The 17,437-nt window shown below is 38.1% G+C and overlaps 1 protein-coding gene across 4 annotated transcripts in view; it reads left to right on the forward strand.

Annotated features, from left to right (window-relative positions):
* IFTAP (intraflagellar transport associated protein) overlaps nucleotides 1-16,975 on the forward strand; it is a 48,526-nt gene extending 31,551 nt beyond the window's left edge. The window contains exons 7-9 of one of the 4 annotated variants that reach the window (XM_074909365.1): nucleotides 4,165-4,295; nucleotides 8,908-8,955; nucleotides 10,314-16,973. In XM_074909365.1, the coding sequence (XP_074765466.1) occupies nucleotides 4,165-4,295; nucleotides 8,908-8,955; nucleotides 10,314-10,478 (344 nt within the window). In that variant the 3' untranslated portion in view covers nucleotides 10,479-16,973. Of the gene's footprint in view, nucleotides 1-4,164; nucleotides 4,296-8,907; nucleotides 8,956-10,313 lie in introns of all 4 variants that reach the window. The other 3 variants (XM_074909366.1, XM_074909368.1, XM_074909367.1) reach the window with 3 other exon arrangements.
* Nucleotides 16,976-17,437: the final 462 nt, after the last annotated feature.

The raw sequence follows: 17,437 nt of genomic DNA on the forward strand, positions 1-17,437 counted from the left end.
CTCTGTACTTCATTTAGCTTTAAAGGGCAGATCAGTTAGCTGACTTAGCAACTGTACATTAATACAATAAGTATTTACACTTAAGGGGAACTGGTTCAATGTTGACAGTGTGAAAAGCACAGATAGAAAATAGCTGTTAAAACATCCCATCTAAACCCGTGCTTTTGGGACATGCTCTGCAAAAATAATTCTAGTGGGTTTTTGTCTTTTTCTTTTTTCCTCTTATTTTCCTAAATCCAATGTCTTTTGAGGTGTGAATGAATACAGCTGCTTCTTACAAAAAAAAAAAAAAAAAAAAAAAGCAGCTCATAGATTTGGCCAGTATGCAAATTCATTGTAGCTGTTTTCATTAGACAGCACTGGGCTGAAAGCCTGAAACCAGGGCAGTGCTTTGCATTGTGGGACTTTGGCACAGTAAACCAGGATTGGCAAAGTAAAATTACTGCCTTAAACCATAGCTTTAATGCATCGTGGAGAGACAGTGTGTGTATGGTGGACTGTTTAATCGCTCTGTCTCACTGAATCTAATCTGTAACTGTAAGTAGTTTAAGGCAACAATAGAGATGATCAGGTTTTCTCCAGGGAGGGATGGAGAATTCCTAGTACCTATGTTTTGGCAAGAGAATTTCTCTCCAGTACTGGTGACAAATCACTTGCTGCAGGGCTTGAAGAATAGTTAGGTAATAATAGGTAATACTTGTATAAAGTACAAAATATCTAAAAAGCATGTCTAGAGACCTTGAATGTGCTATGTTTTAAACACAAGAGAAAATTAAAATAGGACTAATTAAATGTATGGGTGAGGCTGCATAGGCAAGGATTTCAGAGTCTCGTCCTAATCCAGCTTGGAGCCCTGAGGTACTGTAAGCTTGTCTTTTCAAGGTCCCAGTTCTGTGTAACCCCACAGGGGTTGCAGAGAACCCAAGTGACTCAGATACTTTGAAGCTGAGGCCAAGCATAACTGATTATTTAAATAATTCTTTAGGCAAATCATATCAATATCTGTTATTTTCCATAATCTATGCTTTTCCTTTTATATTTTAAGCCTATATTTACATCCAGAAAAATCAGGTTGAGGAAGAGGATTTGAAGTTAAATTATGTGGATTTTTTTTCAAGTAAAAAACCACCCCCCAGCTAGTGAATTTCTTTTTTTTTTCTCCTTCAGTCTCTGCAATCCATTTAACACTGCCTTGAGTTGATTTCACACTAGGCAGCTCTTTGGGGCTAACAGCCTGAAGCCTGAGAATCAGAGGAGACAGCAAAATTTAGCTTTTAAGCTTTTTGCATTGTTACTACCTCCCTCCTCAGCTCCCCATCAACAGCATTTTTGTGAAATGTAGTGTCTGAAAGTGGTAAAACCTGTGTTAGTGTATCTGTAGCTGGGCATCATTTGGCTACAGTAAAGCTAAAGATAGACAAGACTGAACTTCTTCATTCTTGAAAGTTCAAATCAGGTTTGTGCCAGTAGATTCTTTTTTTCTATACATATAATTAATGCCAACGGTGCACAATGAGCAGAAAACCTCAACTCAGCAGTGTTCACAGATTTAGTAATCACTTTCTGTGGGTCTATCATGTCAGGGGAGAAAGGGACTAAAGCAAAGAGAAGAGAATTGCTCAGTTTCCAAATATGCCCTCATTAAAGTGTGCCGGACTTCAGTAAAATCATCAGAGTTCTCTGCCACATCATCCAGGAAGATGATTCTTCATGGTATGCAAGGTGCATTTCAAAATCTTTTCTCAGATTTTTGATATCGCTGCCTGCTCATTTATCTCTATATATGGTGCTGCTGGCAGTATCCAAGGCTTTCCTGTTGCTAATTAATCACCTCCACAGAGAACATAATTAGCAGCTTAATTAGGATCATCATCCACTACTGCTGTAGCATCAGCCTAAACCAGCTGTGAGGTACTGGCTAGAACTTACAATAGCCTACAGTTCCTTTGGGAGCTCCGACTGAGAAGGAGGACTGTCAAAACTCCCTAATTTTTCTCTCTGAAGGAGTTTCTTGATTAAACATTATCAGGGAAAGCAGCATTTACCGATTAGACTTTCATATGCTGTCACGCAGCCAGGATAGAGAGACAAAGCTCATTTCTGGCATGTCTACTGGCAAACAAAGGTTGATTACCACATTCTTATGGGGTGATTGAAGGGAATTTGAAACATTGTTTGCATTACTAACAAGCTTTAAAATAGTGGAATTGACATTCTGAGTATGACAAGCACTTCTTACTAAAAGCAAAAATAAATTTCCTTCTGTTGTCCTAATTTTTAAGAGTTGTCTTTCTGAGCCACTGACAGACTGTTGCATAACAGTGCTTCCTCCTCATCTTGTCTCTGCAGATTGGTCTGTTGGGGGCGAGGATAAGCTCTTAGTACAGAAATAATCAGTGTTTATATTGTGAGGTGATACAAACCCCCTGATGTCCAGGCTTCCCTTCCTTCAGTGAGGGTATACCCTTAGGGCACAAGTTTGAAACAACAGCAGAAGATGCCATTGCCTTTAAATTCACATTTCTTTCTGTCCTACAAATAGCTTTGACCCAAGTTATGAAAGATCAAGACAAGCAGTTTGAGAGCATGTGAAGACACAGCTTATATACCTGTGGACTGCACTATTCTTTCTCCCATAGCTGATGCAGAGTAAGATCAGATGCTAATACTGAGAACGAGTACTGAAAGCACATAGATGACTAGAGATAGATATAAGCAACTGAGAGAATAGGGATAAAAACTGGAAGCCACTTAAATGTGAATCATGAGCCAAAGGATGAAAATTCAGGAATGAGATACCCAAGGGAATTAATTCAGCTCTTTTTATTCTACTGTACAAGTCCAAAGCCCTGCTGACTTTTAAATGGTACACAGGTCCCAGAAGAAAAGTAAATGAAGAACTTGATCATGGATTTTTTACGAAGGCCTAGCTAGGAGATCATTATTTTCAAGTACAGATTTACAGGAGAATGAGAGGTCTATAACTCCACTACTGTGGTAAAAGTGTTCAGGTAGAGATAAATAGTCAATTCTTCCTTTTCACCCTGGATCTATGTACCCTCTTACTTGTTCCATTAACTAACATTTAAACAATGCTTTAAAAATTTATTCTGAGATTTCAAGAGGAAATCAAGCTACTAAAATGCAGTATAAAGCTGTAAAGAAACTTGTCTATCAGCCAGAAAAAAATAGTAGGTAGATTTACATAATCCTTTGACTAAATTGCAAGACATATGGTCCCCTTAAGTTCCTTCATAAAAACATTACTGAGGCAAGATGGACACATCTGTGCTGTAGCAGAGCTGAGATGGATTCATGTTAGAAGATATTTCTAAACCTAAGGCATATCCTTGTGAGCTGTCACAGAAAGCAACCCCACTGTTCCCAGTATGAACATTTTTCTTAAGAATGTAAAGAAAAAGTGATTCAGAAAGTCTGTGCATTTGTGAACTGTGGACCAAGTCCTGCCCCTGGGGAAAGGCTGCATGTTGCTGTGTCCCAGACATAGGGGAGTTCTCTCAGGTACCTCTTTCTGGAAAGCTCAGAGAGGAACAAACATCCATGAAATATCCTTGGACAAGAGAGTCACCTGGCACTATAGTGGGGAATATTAGTACTTCTACCAGGTATTTTCACTTAATGTTTCAGGAGAGTCATGTTAAGATGCTTTGCAAAGATTCTTTAAGCCCACTGTACAGATGGTGAAACTCTAGCAAAAGAGAATTGAATGGGATTGCCCAGCTAATCAATGGCAAGACCAGGATTCAGTCTGGTATTTTATAACTCCTACTGCAGACACCTCCGCTCTGGACCTTTCTTCTTTGTTATGGAAGAGTTGAATCCAATCCCAGGTGTTCTCTGAATTTAGGAGTGTCTACATGCAGATTTTTAATTCAGTATCCTTAAGAAAGAAGAGCTATCTGTCCATTTCCAACCCAGGTTGATTTTTTCTTAGTATAGCATATTTTATTATCTAGATTTTAGTTCAGGACTGCATGGATCTGTTTCAAAGGTAGCTGCCTGTATTATATATTATGCAACAACAAGTATAGCACATTTTGACTAATAAGCTTCTGCCTGTATCTGAGCACCACAGGATTTTACATAGGATTTTGCTAATTTATGTGTTGAATGAAAGGTTAAAGTTGACTATTTTTTATTCAGCAGGGTCATTAGTTCTCCCAGGAGAGGTGGAACAGCCAGTGAATTATTGTGTATCCAGTTTTGACAAGCCTACTCAACTGAAGTTCAGACCCTTGTCAGTTCCACAGCCATCGGATAGCAAAGCCCAAGAGGTACGAGGTCAGATTTATTTATTGGGGTCAGATTTATTTATTGGGGGGGTTGGGATTGTTTTTTGTACCTATTGGCTTCCAGTGTTATTTACACAAGAACACAGGGATATAGATGGACTGTGTGGAACTGCTATGAGTTAACAAATCACTATTAATTTTAAAATTATTTTTTAAATTAATAATGAATTCTTAAATACATTAATAATTGAGATAAATACTCTAATAGAAATGTACTATTTTATCTTGCACACTGATACTATGCACTCCTACATTTTCAAAATGTGTACTGCAATACTTCAAACTGTATGTGGGCTTTTTAATATTTAATCGGTGTAACTCAAAGAATATTCAAGTAAACTCTTGCACTTCCTGACCTTTTAACAAGTCATTACTTACATAGAATGATGGGCCATTTAATTTTCCAGTGATTTCATGATCTGACAACATCCTGCAGTTGTCACTGGACTGAACATAGGAACCACCTTCTGCAAGAAGGAGGTAGTGAATGACGTGAATGTGACATTTAGAAGGAAAAAGACTTTAGAATATATTGTGATCAGAATTGGGATGTATCCTTTTGGAAATGAGTAGTAGCAAGATGCTGCTGAGGATCTGCATTGTCTAGGTCTGGTGTGGAGAGGTTTGCATTATGGAGTCTGAGTCTTTTAATCAGACACAATCAATAGAAGCTTTAATTTAGAATGCCATTTTCCCTCAGAATTTCGTTTCTTTTCAAATCAGAACAGAAGGTGTGGGTTGCTCACAGGCTTATTTTAAGTCATTAAACTTCCTATACAAATAGTCAGTGTGAGCATTAACTTTTGGGGATGTTTCTATTGCAGAGAATTCTTCACTGCTCTTTTCCCCTGCCTGATCATTGCAATAGAAGCTGAAGTTAGCTTCTGGCTAAAACGGGCTGTCTTGATAGTTTCATATGCTTGTTGATGTCCCATGAGGCTTAAATCAAGTTTATAAATGACGCGTGACCAATGAAGGTTTGATGTTATAGCAGAGTGCATATGGTGCCTCCTTTCCTGAGCTCAATTGTGTTTGGTTCTTTGCAATAAACTTTTTACTATAAGGAACAAGTCTGCTTTGGGAAAAAGTAAATGTTCTAAAATGACCTTTCAAGCTTTAATACCCACCATTCTGTGAATAAAAATACTCACTCTTTTCCCTAAGGATTGACATAATTCAAGAGTTTTGCCTTGGAGAAATACCTATTGGCACAAAAAAAAACCCCTAGAATGAGGTTTTATGGTTTCTCATTTGATAACTTCTGTATAAAACCAAAGAAGAAGGAGGGTTGTAGCAGCCTGCAGTGTTCATAAAGGATTGCATATGACTCTTTAAACTATAATTCATGAAAAATAGATGAAGATCCCACTGCATGCAAAATTCATTTCCATTTGAGGAAAAGTTGGGTTATGAAAGAGAATCTGAGTATTATTACGTTGGTTAAGGGTTGCTGCATTTTTCAAGAAGAAAGACAGTTTTCACAACCGTTTGGTTGGTGCCAGGCTACTCAAGATGAAGGCAGACTTTCCCCTAAATTATACACATATGTGTGCCTTCATTTAGATAATATAAATGTGGCCTGATTTTTACAACTGTCAAGACTGACAGGTCCATTTTAAAATCCCTCAGTGCTTCAAATTGTCATTGCCTTGAAAATTAATTCTTGCATTGCTTATGGCAGGACTAGTTTAGAAAGAGGAAGAAAATTTTCCCTGGAGACATCCCTTTTCTGAACTGAGGCTGTTCTCTGTCCATCAAAACAAATCTCTTTAGGAAGGGCAGCAGAATGTGGCTGCCTAGTCAGCTTTCATAGGGAATGGGAAACCATTGCCTGTGAAAAACAAGCAAGCTTAATAGTGCAATGTAGGATGTCAAATGTCTATGCTATGGACATATTTGTGAAGGAAATCAGGGGAGGGTGTGTATCTCTGAATATATTGCTAGGGAAAGTTTAGAAAAAGAAGCTCTGCTAAGAGTATATAACTTGACTAATTGCTAAAGAACAGCTTATCTCCCTGAAACTGTTATTATGTCAAAAACTGTTCGGAAGAGGCTCAGTGAATGACACAGCAAACTATTTGTGTTGTCCACCAGTATTGCTTCATCTTTCTTCCCTGGTTTTAGACATAAATATATTGCTGGATTTCAATATCGGCAGGGCAGCATACATGACCTCCCACAGGCCACTGCGAATTGAAACAACTTTCACTCCATGGTTGAAGTACATTATCATAGAACATTTACCTTCCCTACCCAGATAGTTATTCTCTCCTTTATTTCTACTTAATACTTTTGTTCATAAAAGACATAATTGTTTTTTTTAATTAACAGCATGTCTTATGTCTGCTTCCTAAGGGTCTTTATTTGATATGTGCCCCCCAGCATACATCTGAGTGCAATTGAATGCGTATTTTCCATCCACTCACTAGAAACATGCATTCAAAGTGGGCTTTATCTCACCTAACTTCACCTTAAATTTAGTTTAATTTAGTCCTTCTGTCATCAAGAGGGGAAGATAAGCACCTCCAGAAAGTGATTCATCCCAGTTGCTGTAGGCATTTGTCCTAAAATATATCTCTGTCCACAGGCTGACTCTCAGGCTGGGTCTTTTTTGGCTAGTTAACTACCTTAATCTAGAAGCCTAATTTTTATATGGATGTGATTAGGAAACATGAATTCTGCCCTTCTTTTCTCCTTTGTTTATCTTTAATTTGAGCACTCAAAAAAGTATTTACCAGGCCTATCATTTTATCTTTATCAGTGGAATGGAAGCATCAAGCACCTAAAATACAGCTTCCATTGAATTCTTTTGGTTTAAGGTTTTACTGATAGGCCTCAACTGAGCTTTGTTTCTGCTAAGTGCTATGCATAAATCCAACAAGAACAAGGAAGAATTTAAAGACAGGATTGACTAAGTGAAAGAAGATGGAAGAGTTACATCTTCTTAGAGGCCAGTAGAGACAGAGATTGAGTGACTTGTCCAGAATGATGAAGCAGAAGTGGAAAACTGGTCATTTATTGACTCCCAGTCCAGTGCCCCAAACTCAAGACAAACTTTTTTTTTCTCCCAAATGCCTCAGTATATATTAAGCTTATATAAGATAGTAGCATACGTGCCTTTCCCCCTCTTTTTAAACTTATTGTTATTGAGCTAGTAAGTTTTCCCTTGAGTATACAATGAAATAATCGGTGAGTGTATGTGCATCCTTTACATAAAATCACAGAGTGCCATAATTACACAGAAGCAAAGGTTTTAGGACAGAGACAAGCTGTTCAGTTAATTCCACACAGATTAATAAAAAAAAATGAGTTGCCAATAATTAATATACTCTTGAAAGTCTCAACTTTAAGGTATTTTATTTACAACATTACTTTGTAAAACAGCCTCTAGCAAAATACTTCAGTTATTAATATGAGTATTACATTATTTTCCCCTTTAATTTGAACATGCAGGAACTGTAAATGAAAATTATTTTTTCTTCAGAGAGTAAATCACAGGAGCAATCTTAAGCAAACTGGCAGTTTTCTAATAGAGCAAAATTCTATTCCCAGAGAGCTCTCGAAAAGATTTCAATTAGATGTTAAATTAGACACCTGAAATTCATATATTTCTCTCAGCTCCTTAGGCAAAAATAACAAGATAATAACTTGATCAGCTCAGAGAATTCGGTGTTATATTGCAAAATGTCTTCCTTTTGAAATAGATCAAAATTGCAATTTGCAGTATAAAAATTTTAGATGGCTTGTCTGCATGGAAGGTTGAAGTGAATGGCTTCTTGGGAGAAGAAGCGAAAAAAAAAGAATCCCTAGGGCTTTGAGTACTCATTGCAGAGATGAAGCACACTGATAAATATGCAATGTGAATAAACTTTTCAAATGTGCAATGAGTGGGTAACAGAAAAATTGTTAACAGTGAAGTTGGGTATGTTCTACTTGGCCATCTATTTTCAGTTAGCATTTTGGGGCTGAGTTTTTTAAACAGAAGTTTTTCCAGTATTTCTCTGCGTCTGCATAAAATGTTCCTGGAATGACATGAAGGTCAACAGAAGGGCATAGTGAATGTGTGTATACTTTCCATAACTATGCTGGGAGAGGAAGAATAGGTTTGGTTTTATTTTTTGTAGAATCCCTATGAAGACTTACTCTAATTTAAACTCTTCTTAGCTTAGTTACCTATAGATGTGGTAGCAAATATTGTTACAACCAAATGAACTGAAAAATATTGGCACCTTGTATTGTAATTTAGAAGAGTGTTTTGGAATTTTGCAGAAGACAGGTAGTAATGAACCCCGATTACTGGTACCAGTTGTTACCCAGCTACTGGTACCCTTACTTGCATGGAATTTTAGGAGGCTTTGTCTGTGGAAAAGATGAAAGGATCCTTAATGGCCTTAGCCTTAATGGGAAAGAGAGCCTGTGTGCAGGCTTTGTTTCATGTAGACATTTCCTGAATGTGCTATTTGTAGAAGTTAATGATGGTTACCTGGGATAGTCTACATATGTAAGCAAGATTGTCTTTGCATGTGGCATGAATATTGTTTTCTTGACCAACTATATCTACAGAGTTTCTTTTTTTCATTTATAAATGCTACAGGTCGGCATCTGGGATGATTTGTATGCTTCAGCATCTGTTGAAGCCAATGTAAGTCAGGTCCCTAGAATATTAATCAATACGGATGATTAATAAAATTATACAAAACCAGAAAAAATATTTCCTGATGAATCAGGCAGTATTACAGTTGATTGATAAAGGATGTAGATACTTGCAAGATGCTTGCTGCCATGTCTGTCAGGCGCCACTAGAGAGGAATCCAGCTACCACTTCTCTGACTTACTGGATGGCATTAACTGTGTCAGTGCAACGTCTTACAAAATGTTACCAGAAACTGTGTGGGATACTGTGCCTTCTAAACTGAGCAGTGACCGTTGAGGCTCAGTGTGCTTCCTCCCTTTCAGCAAAACAAATTTAAGTGTATTCTTCAAATACATCAGTAGTCATTGGCTTCATTGAGGATTCATCAGAAGTTTGAAAAAATAAGCATGTGTTTAAATGTTTTGCTGATTTAGTACTAAAGTACTTTGAAGCACAGAGCCCTTGAGGAGATGTGCTATTTTTCATGGTTGAAATTTCTAGACGTTTTATATTAACTTCTCAAAGGACAGGGAGCATTCCTGTACAGATTGGGCAGTGAGGATTGTCTCCTGTGTAGCTCTGGAATTAATTTTATGTAACTGCTTACCATAAACCTTTTGTGTCATGGCCCCCTGTAGTTTCTTAACATCATGCAGCCTGCCATAGTTATGTGTTTTCAGTATTTTATTTCAAAGGCAGAGCATTTATTCTAAGATATTTCAATGAGAAGCAATACAGAAATGCTATAGGCTACATCAGCAAAGCAAATATTGGCAAATGCAGTAAGACTCTGTGTTGATCATGCAAGAAATCCAGACCAACCAATTGCATATCTCTGAGATGATCAAATTTCAGAGTCTGGAAATTGATTATGTGTCATTCTGCTCATTCCAAGCATTTCCTTTGCTGAAACTGTGTTCTGGGAAGCATGTTACATTAGTATCAGGTGCATGCACAACGAAGCTTTTTTTGATACTAGCCCAAATTTTAAGGATATGGAATCTGTCTTTTAAATTTAAGATAGCTGTATATAACTTGTCCATATCCCCACAGCCCTGCCTCTACAAGTTGCAGGAGTGTAATAGATGTGTGCAAGGGAGGTTTTTAGATTCCTTGCCTTGAGCAAAATTAGTTAATGATATTCATTCAGATACAGTACAGTACAAATGTGGCACATTAAATGGCTTAAATTAGGTCAAATTGAATAATTGAATTTATTCTTTTACTTAAAAAGAGCTTAATCAGCTGAGAGTGCTAGAGTCAGAAAAAATAGTTTAATTAAATATTAATTAGAAGTTTGTATCTTGAGCTCCCTTATCATCACTTGCAGCCATATTATTTATGTTTCTGTTTTTTCCTCATTACAGCTACTAGGGGATGATGTTCATCCGTTCTCGCTTGATGAAGAATTTGATTATGACAATGTGGCACTGACCCCTAAGTTCTCTGAAGCTGAGCTGAAGGCCATTGTAGAATTGTCTGAAGAGAAGAAAACGGGGACAGATGTCAAGTCAGCACAAGCTGAAGACTGAGTCAAAGGCATTCTGTGCAGTGCTCTTGAAATACCATTTTTAGGGGGTAAAGCTGCACTGTACCCTTATTTAGAGTTTTTATCTGTATGGCCAGTAAATGACATTCTCGAGATTTTTTTGTTTGTTCTACCAAGGTGCCTTGGAGCCTGAGGTTGCCTTTTCCTGTACCTCCTCCTAGTCCTCCTGAAAACACAGAATAGGAAGATAGTGCTTGTCCAGAGTTGCTTGTATAGGAGCCCTTAAGCCACAGAGGAAGTATTTCCATCCTTTTTATATGTCTGTACACTGGTTTGCTTAGGCATTCAGGCTGATTGAGGAGGTCTGTATTTGTCCCTAAACCCAATGGTATTTTTGTATAGATCAGTGACCTTTAATATTTTTAGGCCCCAGCCATCGGCTGCTTTGTTGTTTTCCAGGTGGTACAAGGGAGCTGAAAGGATGTCATAAATTCCCTTTTGTTGAAAAATTCTGGAGCAGAGTGAATCCTGTATTGGCTCAGGCTAGGTGTGCTGGAGTAATTGCTCCCTAGGACCAAAACATGCTGGTGGAATTCAGAATGGCATTATGACTACTCTTGCTTATAGTTGGTATTGACTCAGTTTCTGACTAGTGCAAAGCTAGTCCTAAGCTGCCTTTTACCTGATGCTTTCAGTAATGCAAATAACAGCTTTTTACAGCTGACAAATGAGTCTATAAACTCTTTCCCTGTATTTACAAGACTTAAATATGCAGAGTTATATGAGTGAATAAATCTGAGAATATTGTGGGGTTTTCTGTCTCTTGAATTACTTTAGTTCTGCGGAGAAGTAAATATTCCTGTTTTCAGTAAACTTTTTGAGTTGATCAAATTTGACGTGGTGCAACTCCTAACAATTAAAACATGAACTGCTGTGATAAGTCTTCCACACAGAGGAAAAACTAGCGATCTCATCCATTAAAGGAATTGGCATTGAAAGGCTGTCAGATATTACATTTTATTACGGGAGATGATTCCAAATACCAGCTTATGGCTTGCATTCAGCATCGCTAAAATATGGCAAACTCTGGAGTTGAGTAAAAGTCACGTAGTATGGGTGGGGGGAGAAGCGTGTGCATCTCTGACACAAGGTAGTATGTACTCTTGCTAGGAGGTGTTTAGAACTCATTTTTGTCAGCTTCCTGTAGCAGCTTTGCTCTTGAGGCTTGGTTTAACATCACAAAACTGAATCGCATTATTGGTCATTTTCTGGTATAACTGCATTAGCTAAAGTTTATTGACCAACATTTTGTCCTTGGCCTATCTCCATTATTTCTGAAGTGGGTGATTAACATGATGAATATGGGAAGAGTGCCTGAGCAGACAGACTAGAGACCAAACCACAAGTTGTTTAAAGGCTCTGGATGAATTCCCTGTGGCTGGTTGGCAGCTCTGTTGTCAGAAATTTATAAAAGCAAAGAAAGGTGCTTTGATGCTCCAAAAGACATTTTCTGGATCAGTAATTTCGTAGACCATAATCACACATCACTGAAATCTGAATAACATTTGTTTCTAGGAACGGTATTTACCTCAATTAGGGGGATATAATTTGACAGTGAGATTAACAAAAAACAGAGAAGAAAATGGTCTCAGACAAGATGTTTAAGGAGAATGATATAAAACTACAAGTGTGTTGTATAGAAAAACTGGTCTGTATAGGACCTTGCTCGTAGAATGTAGTGAGAAATTTATTTTTAACGTGTGCACTCAAAAGGATGCCTGTGCTGTAGTTAAACCAGGTTTTCATGCAATTGGTTGTACAGCAGGTTCTGCTGTTTGGAAAACATTTTTTTTTAAAAATGTGAATTCATTTGAATTCAATGGAGTGTTTTGTTGAACCCAAGATATTCTGAATTAATTGCTTCGGATCCAACTGGAATTTTCTAGTGAAACATTCAGCTAAAAATTCCTGAACAGATTTAATTATTAATTCATCTTCTGGAAGACACAGATAATGTCTATAAATGGGAGGGGTAAGAAGTAAGTTCTGGAAGAGCTCCATGAGCAAATCTGGGAGGAAGAAATTGAGAACTGCTGTACAAAGATAGCAAGGTCAGCCTTTGAAAGCCTCAACAGAAGAATAAGGGAGGCAACTTCATTAACATATGTATGTATAGCAAAGATAAAGTAAGGAACCTTCAGTCTAAGAGACCTCTGTGTACAGAGTTTGCTATTCTGCAGACAAAGAATCAGCCTTAAATAAAGGTGAACTTTCTGTGGGTTTGTGGGATGATGAATTCAGCACTTCTTTTGGGGTATTTTTTTTAGAAAGGCATGAGACACACAAACTGTAGATCAGTCCTGCCAGATTCTTATTGCCAGTAGAGTCAATGAGAAAACTTGTCCAGGGGTTCATAATGATCTTCAGGCCAAATCAGCTCTGGAATCTCTAAGTGCATTTTCTATTCATTTCATTATCAATTTTTCCCTGTCCGTTAGGGATACATCCAGCCATTCAGTTCCTTCTCTCATAAGCAGATGATTCTCTTACCAAATGTTCAGAGTATCTATTATGCTCCATAAGTGTCATTCAGTATAGTCATTATATGGTTTGGTTTGATATAAAGAAATGCTTTGCTGCAGAATATTCAACAAAATTGGAACTCTTTAGTGACATCCATCTTATGCAGAGAAATGGGGATAATTCACTTACATTTACACCACTCATGAGTTAGGTTTTTGCTCTTTGTTAACAGAGATGAATATCTCAGTGGAGATTAGGCAACCTAGGATACATTTTCTGAACATGACATTTTATGGGCCTGCCCTGCAGTTGTTTTTGGCTTGTACCTTTCATTTGATTATCCTTCACAGAGGAAGCATATTTTCCTCTTCTCCATTACCAGGTTGTCATTTTTAAGGATATACTTTATGTGCATGTTAAATTTTATACATGTGCATGGAGTTAGTTACCTGGAATTGTTTCAGTGTTTGCGAGGTGATCTGGAGTCTGAATAATGTATACCTTGTCCTCTTGTAGCTTGTATTTTCTTTAATATTTAATACTTTCAGCAGGGGTTGGTGAGAGACATTCACTTTTTCTATTTATGGTCTTTTCTAAACGTTTTTCCTGTTTTCCAAAAGAATTAAAGGCAAAACTCATACATGGAACAGGAGGTTTCAAGTGCTACCTGGAGTTGACTTAGGGGCTGCTGCAGTAGGGAGTACGATTTTCTCCCTACCACACTGACAAAGATTTTGAACTGCAAGATCGCTGATTTTGCGTGAACCCGTTGGAAGGGAAGGCTGTGAGATGCGTCTCTATAATCCCTCTGTATTTGTGGCTACATTGATGGCTAAAGTGTAATAGAGATACACATCCATATCAGTCAGTGAGCTCATCTGTATGAAACTTGTTGCTTACTTGGGTGTTACCAGAAGGACACTGACTGTTTCTTTCCACAGTCTTAACAGATCCTGAGTTATGGGGAGGAAGGACATGAGTTTTACGGGAAGTGTCGTAGCCCTTCCACTGGGGCAGGAATCTGAAGGGTTTTTTCCTTGGCTGGCAGGCTTTGATATTATTAATGCTCAGAGTTACTCTTTGTGGGTGTGAAAGGAAGAGTAATTATTTTCTGAGATAATAATAGTTGTGAAAGAATAAGACAAAAATTGAAGAAATGAAAAGAGATGCAGACAAATCTGACTCAGACATTGTTATGGCTCTAAATATATTTCTATTAATGCACAAAGGTATCCTTATATACACTTGTGTACACACAGTGCCACTGAAGGAAAATAATTTTAGTATGGAGAGTACTCACCAGTTAATTCAGAACCTTTTGAAGAAGACGGCATGGAAACAAATCTCTGCTCTTCCAGAAAAGACCCTTTGATCCTCTGGCCTTGATTTTCTGCTGCTATAAACTGGCAGAACTCCACTGAGGCAATTTGTATTCATACAGAGCAGTCAGGACCCTGGTATTTACAGTCTTAGCTGAAAGAATACGGAGCCAAATCAATTCCTCATTTAACTTTACTGAATAGATAGCTATGTATGTGACCCATTATCATTATGGGAAAATATTTAAATGCAGAGCCAATGCAAATGAAATGTAAAAAACATATCTTTAATTGTTCAGTCACTAATTTTACATGGGTCATTTTGGAACTTCTGTAGTGTTGCATATATGCTCAGAGTATTGCTTTTTGCTTTATCAAAAATATCGCATACATTTTCAAGCCATGAAACTTGATTGCATACATAACTACTAAAGATTCCCACCTCCTTTAAAGTGTTTTTTCACTCTGTGTCTTGGGCAAGGATTGGAAGTGGACTTTGCTTTATCTTGGAATTGTTTTAAAAAGATCTGACATTCCTTGTAAAAAACTTTCTCGTAAAGACGGACTCTCTCAGTGATGCAACACTAAATGCAGAAATAAAAATAGGACCAAATTCCGAGTTATTCAGCAACTTTATGTATGTCAAGGTGTGGCTAAAGAGCCACTTGGTGTCAAAGTGTCTGCAGGCTGATTTGTATCCTGATGTCTTCTACCTTCAGTTTTACTGGGGAGTCTTAAGCGGTGGCTTGGTCCTGCCTGGGTATGAATTCTTACAGTCCTGCAAGACAATTCAGTTACGCTGACCAAAGAAGCTGAACCAGCAAGCTTGTACCAGGGCTCCACGCACACTCCAACCTGCTGAATAATTTAGCTGAGTGTGGCCGTCCCCATTCAGCGGGGACTTGCGTGACAACCCTCGTGACTGTGATACTCCTGAAGACATGCAATGGAGAAGTGATGACTGACAAGGGTTGGGGCAGAGATTCATTAGACCCTGTGTCCTTTCTGGGGCTGTGGCCTCGTCATGTTCAAGCCACCCAGCGAAGCGAGGAAGCCGGTGCTCAGGGTCCTCGCTGGGCTCAGGAGCAAGCTCCCGCACCGCAAAGCCGGGCGCTGCCGCGGCCAAGGGCATTCCCACCGCCGCCTGCTTTCTTGTGGTGAGGTGGCAGTTAGCACAGGTGGGTGCGAGGCGACACACGTGTCCCAGGCTCTTCAGAGGGATGCGACCTCTCGCTGGCTGCCTGTGGCACCTTGGCCTTGGGCACCTGCAGTTCTCCCAGCTGCTAAATGTCTGCCCATCCCTTGGGAAAACAAGACAGAGAGTTTTCTCTGAAATGGTATTAAGTTGTAGAACATCTCAAAAGATGGTGAGTTTGGTAAATTAGTGACTGCTGACTGTTGAAGGTGTCACCTTATGTTTTGCTGTCAAGGTACCGTAAGCCACCGTTGCAGGTGTATGAGCAGTGAAATGCCATAGAGTGGGACTGGAGATCGTTTCAGTGCTTGTTTATGACGTTTGCCAGAAGAAAAGCAAGTGTTAAAAGGTACTGTCATTTTTATAGACAGGCTACTTTATTTGCAATTTCAGTGCCCCACAGTTAAAATGGAAATCAATTTTAATGCCTTAGGAAAATACAGAAATATTTCTCTCATTTACAGCACTTCCAAAAAGGACAGATAGTAAAATTCCTCTGATTAATGATCTATAATTTTATGTGCTCTGTGTTCTCTTGTTCAGTACATTTATCTGCATAAACGTTTCAAAATAATAAGCAAAGATAGATCTGAACAAAATCCCTAAATCTAACTTCACATTGAATGTCAGGTTGTAGAAATTCTCTCTATATATTCTAAGCCCTCTTTGTTCTGAATATTCCCATAGTTTGGGGAAGTAGGTACTCTACTCTGAAAATCTTTATCCAAACATTTCTCAAACAACCACTTAGTACCCATCTGGACTAAAAAAAACAGTCAAGCAGTCAAGGACCTGGCCTGTATAAAAAGAATTTATGGAATATGAAGACTGGAATAACTGCACTCTGTAGGAGGATAATGGATAAAAGAACTCTAAAGACAGTAGAATTAAATGGTAAATGATATTTTGCTAGAGAGTAAACCATATTAAAATACTCTGTTGACTTCATACAATTCTTGAGAACCTTTGAATACCCAACTCAAAGATTAGTGTAATCATTTTGTGATTCATGTGGATTTACAAGAGAGTTATCTCTTGAGCCATTAAAATGAGATTAAGAATTGTGTCACATTCTTCGGTGTGTTTTGTGGCAGTGCTAACACCATAAATTAAGGCTTTAGCCTCATTCTATCATATGTTACAACAGAGTTTGTTCTTTTGTGGCTCTTGTGGTTGAGGAGTCTGGTGGCACAGTTTCTGGAGCGCAGGTGTGTACTTGTAGCAAGTAAGCCTTAAGTTTAATAAATTTGCTTAAATCCATCTGGTTTTCTGTCCCTATGTATAAAACTTTGTAATATGCAATATGATATGCATAATTCTTAGAAAGCGGGAAGTGTCATTTATTGTGTTGCTTATGCTCCTCTCAATAATTTAGCTGGAGGACAGATTCTACCGATTACTTGGAAGCGTTGATTCTGCCATTTAGATTTGCTGCAGATTGCACGTTTGTTCTTTGAGAGAGAAATGTTGACATGCATTTTTTTCATCCTCTTTTCCTTATTTTTGTTTTTGTCAGATTTGCAACTAGCTTTCCTAAACTTGACAAGAGGCTACATTAATCCGATGAGCTACTTTCCTGCTGGATAAAATTTTAAAGTAAAAAAGATGGAAGGCTGGAGTCTGGGCCAGGAAACATCAAAGCACCATTAAAATTTCATGCACAAGCTTAGCAATTGCAAAACTTTCAAAAACAAACAATCAGGAAAACACAAATAATGGTCAGCCTGCTTACTGAGTGAAAATTTAATTCCAAATTGCCTTTGTTTAAGTCAGTTGCTTACACTTCAGCTCCTCTGCCCACCAAGGATTCTGTTAGCTAACATATTTCAAAATTCAGACTGTCAAAAATACTGACAGCTCGCACTAGCAGAATAGTGTTTCCCGGAACAAAATTGTGATCCATTTAAGGCTCTTTGTTTTGGGTTGTGAAACACTTCCTGAATTCCACAGATTTATTTGCTATTC

Source organism: Athene noctua, chromosome 6, assembly GCF_965140245.1.
Source record: "Athene noctua chromosome 6, bAthNoc1.hap1.1, whole genome shotgun sequence".
In the NCBI taxonomy this organism is placed as follows: Eukaryota; Metazoa; Chordata; class Aves; order Strigiformes; family Strigidae; genus Athene; species Athene noctua.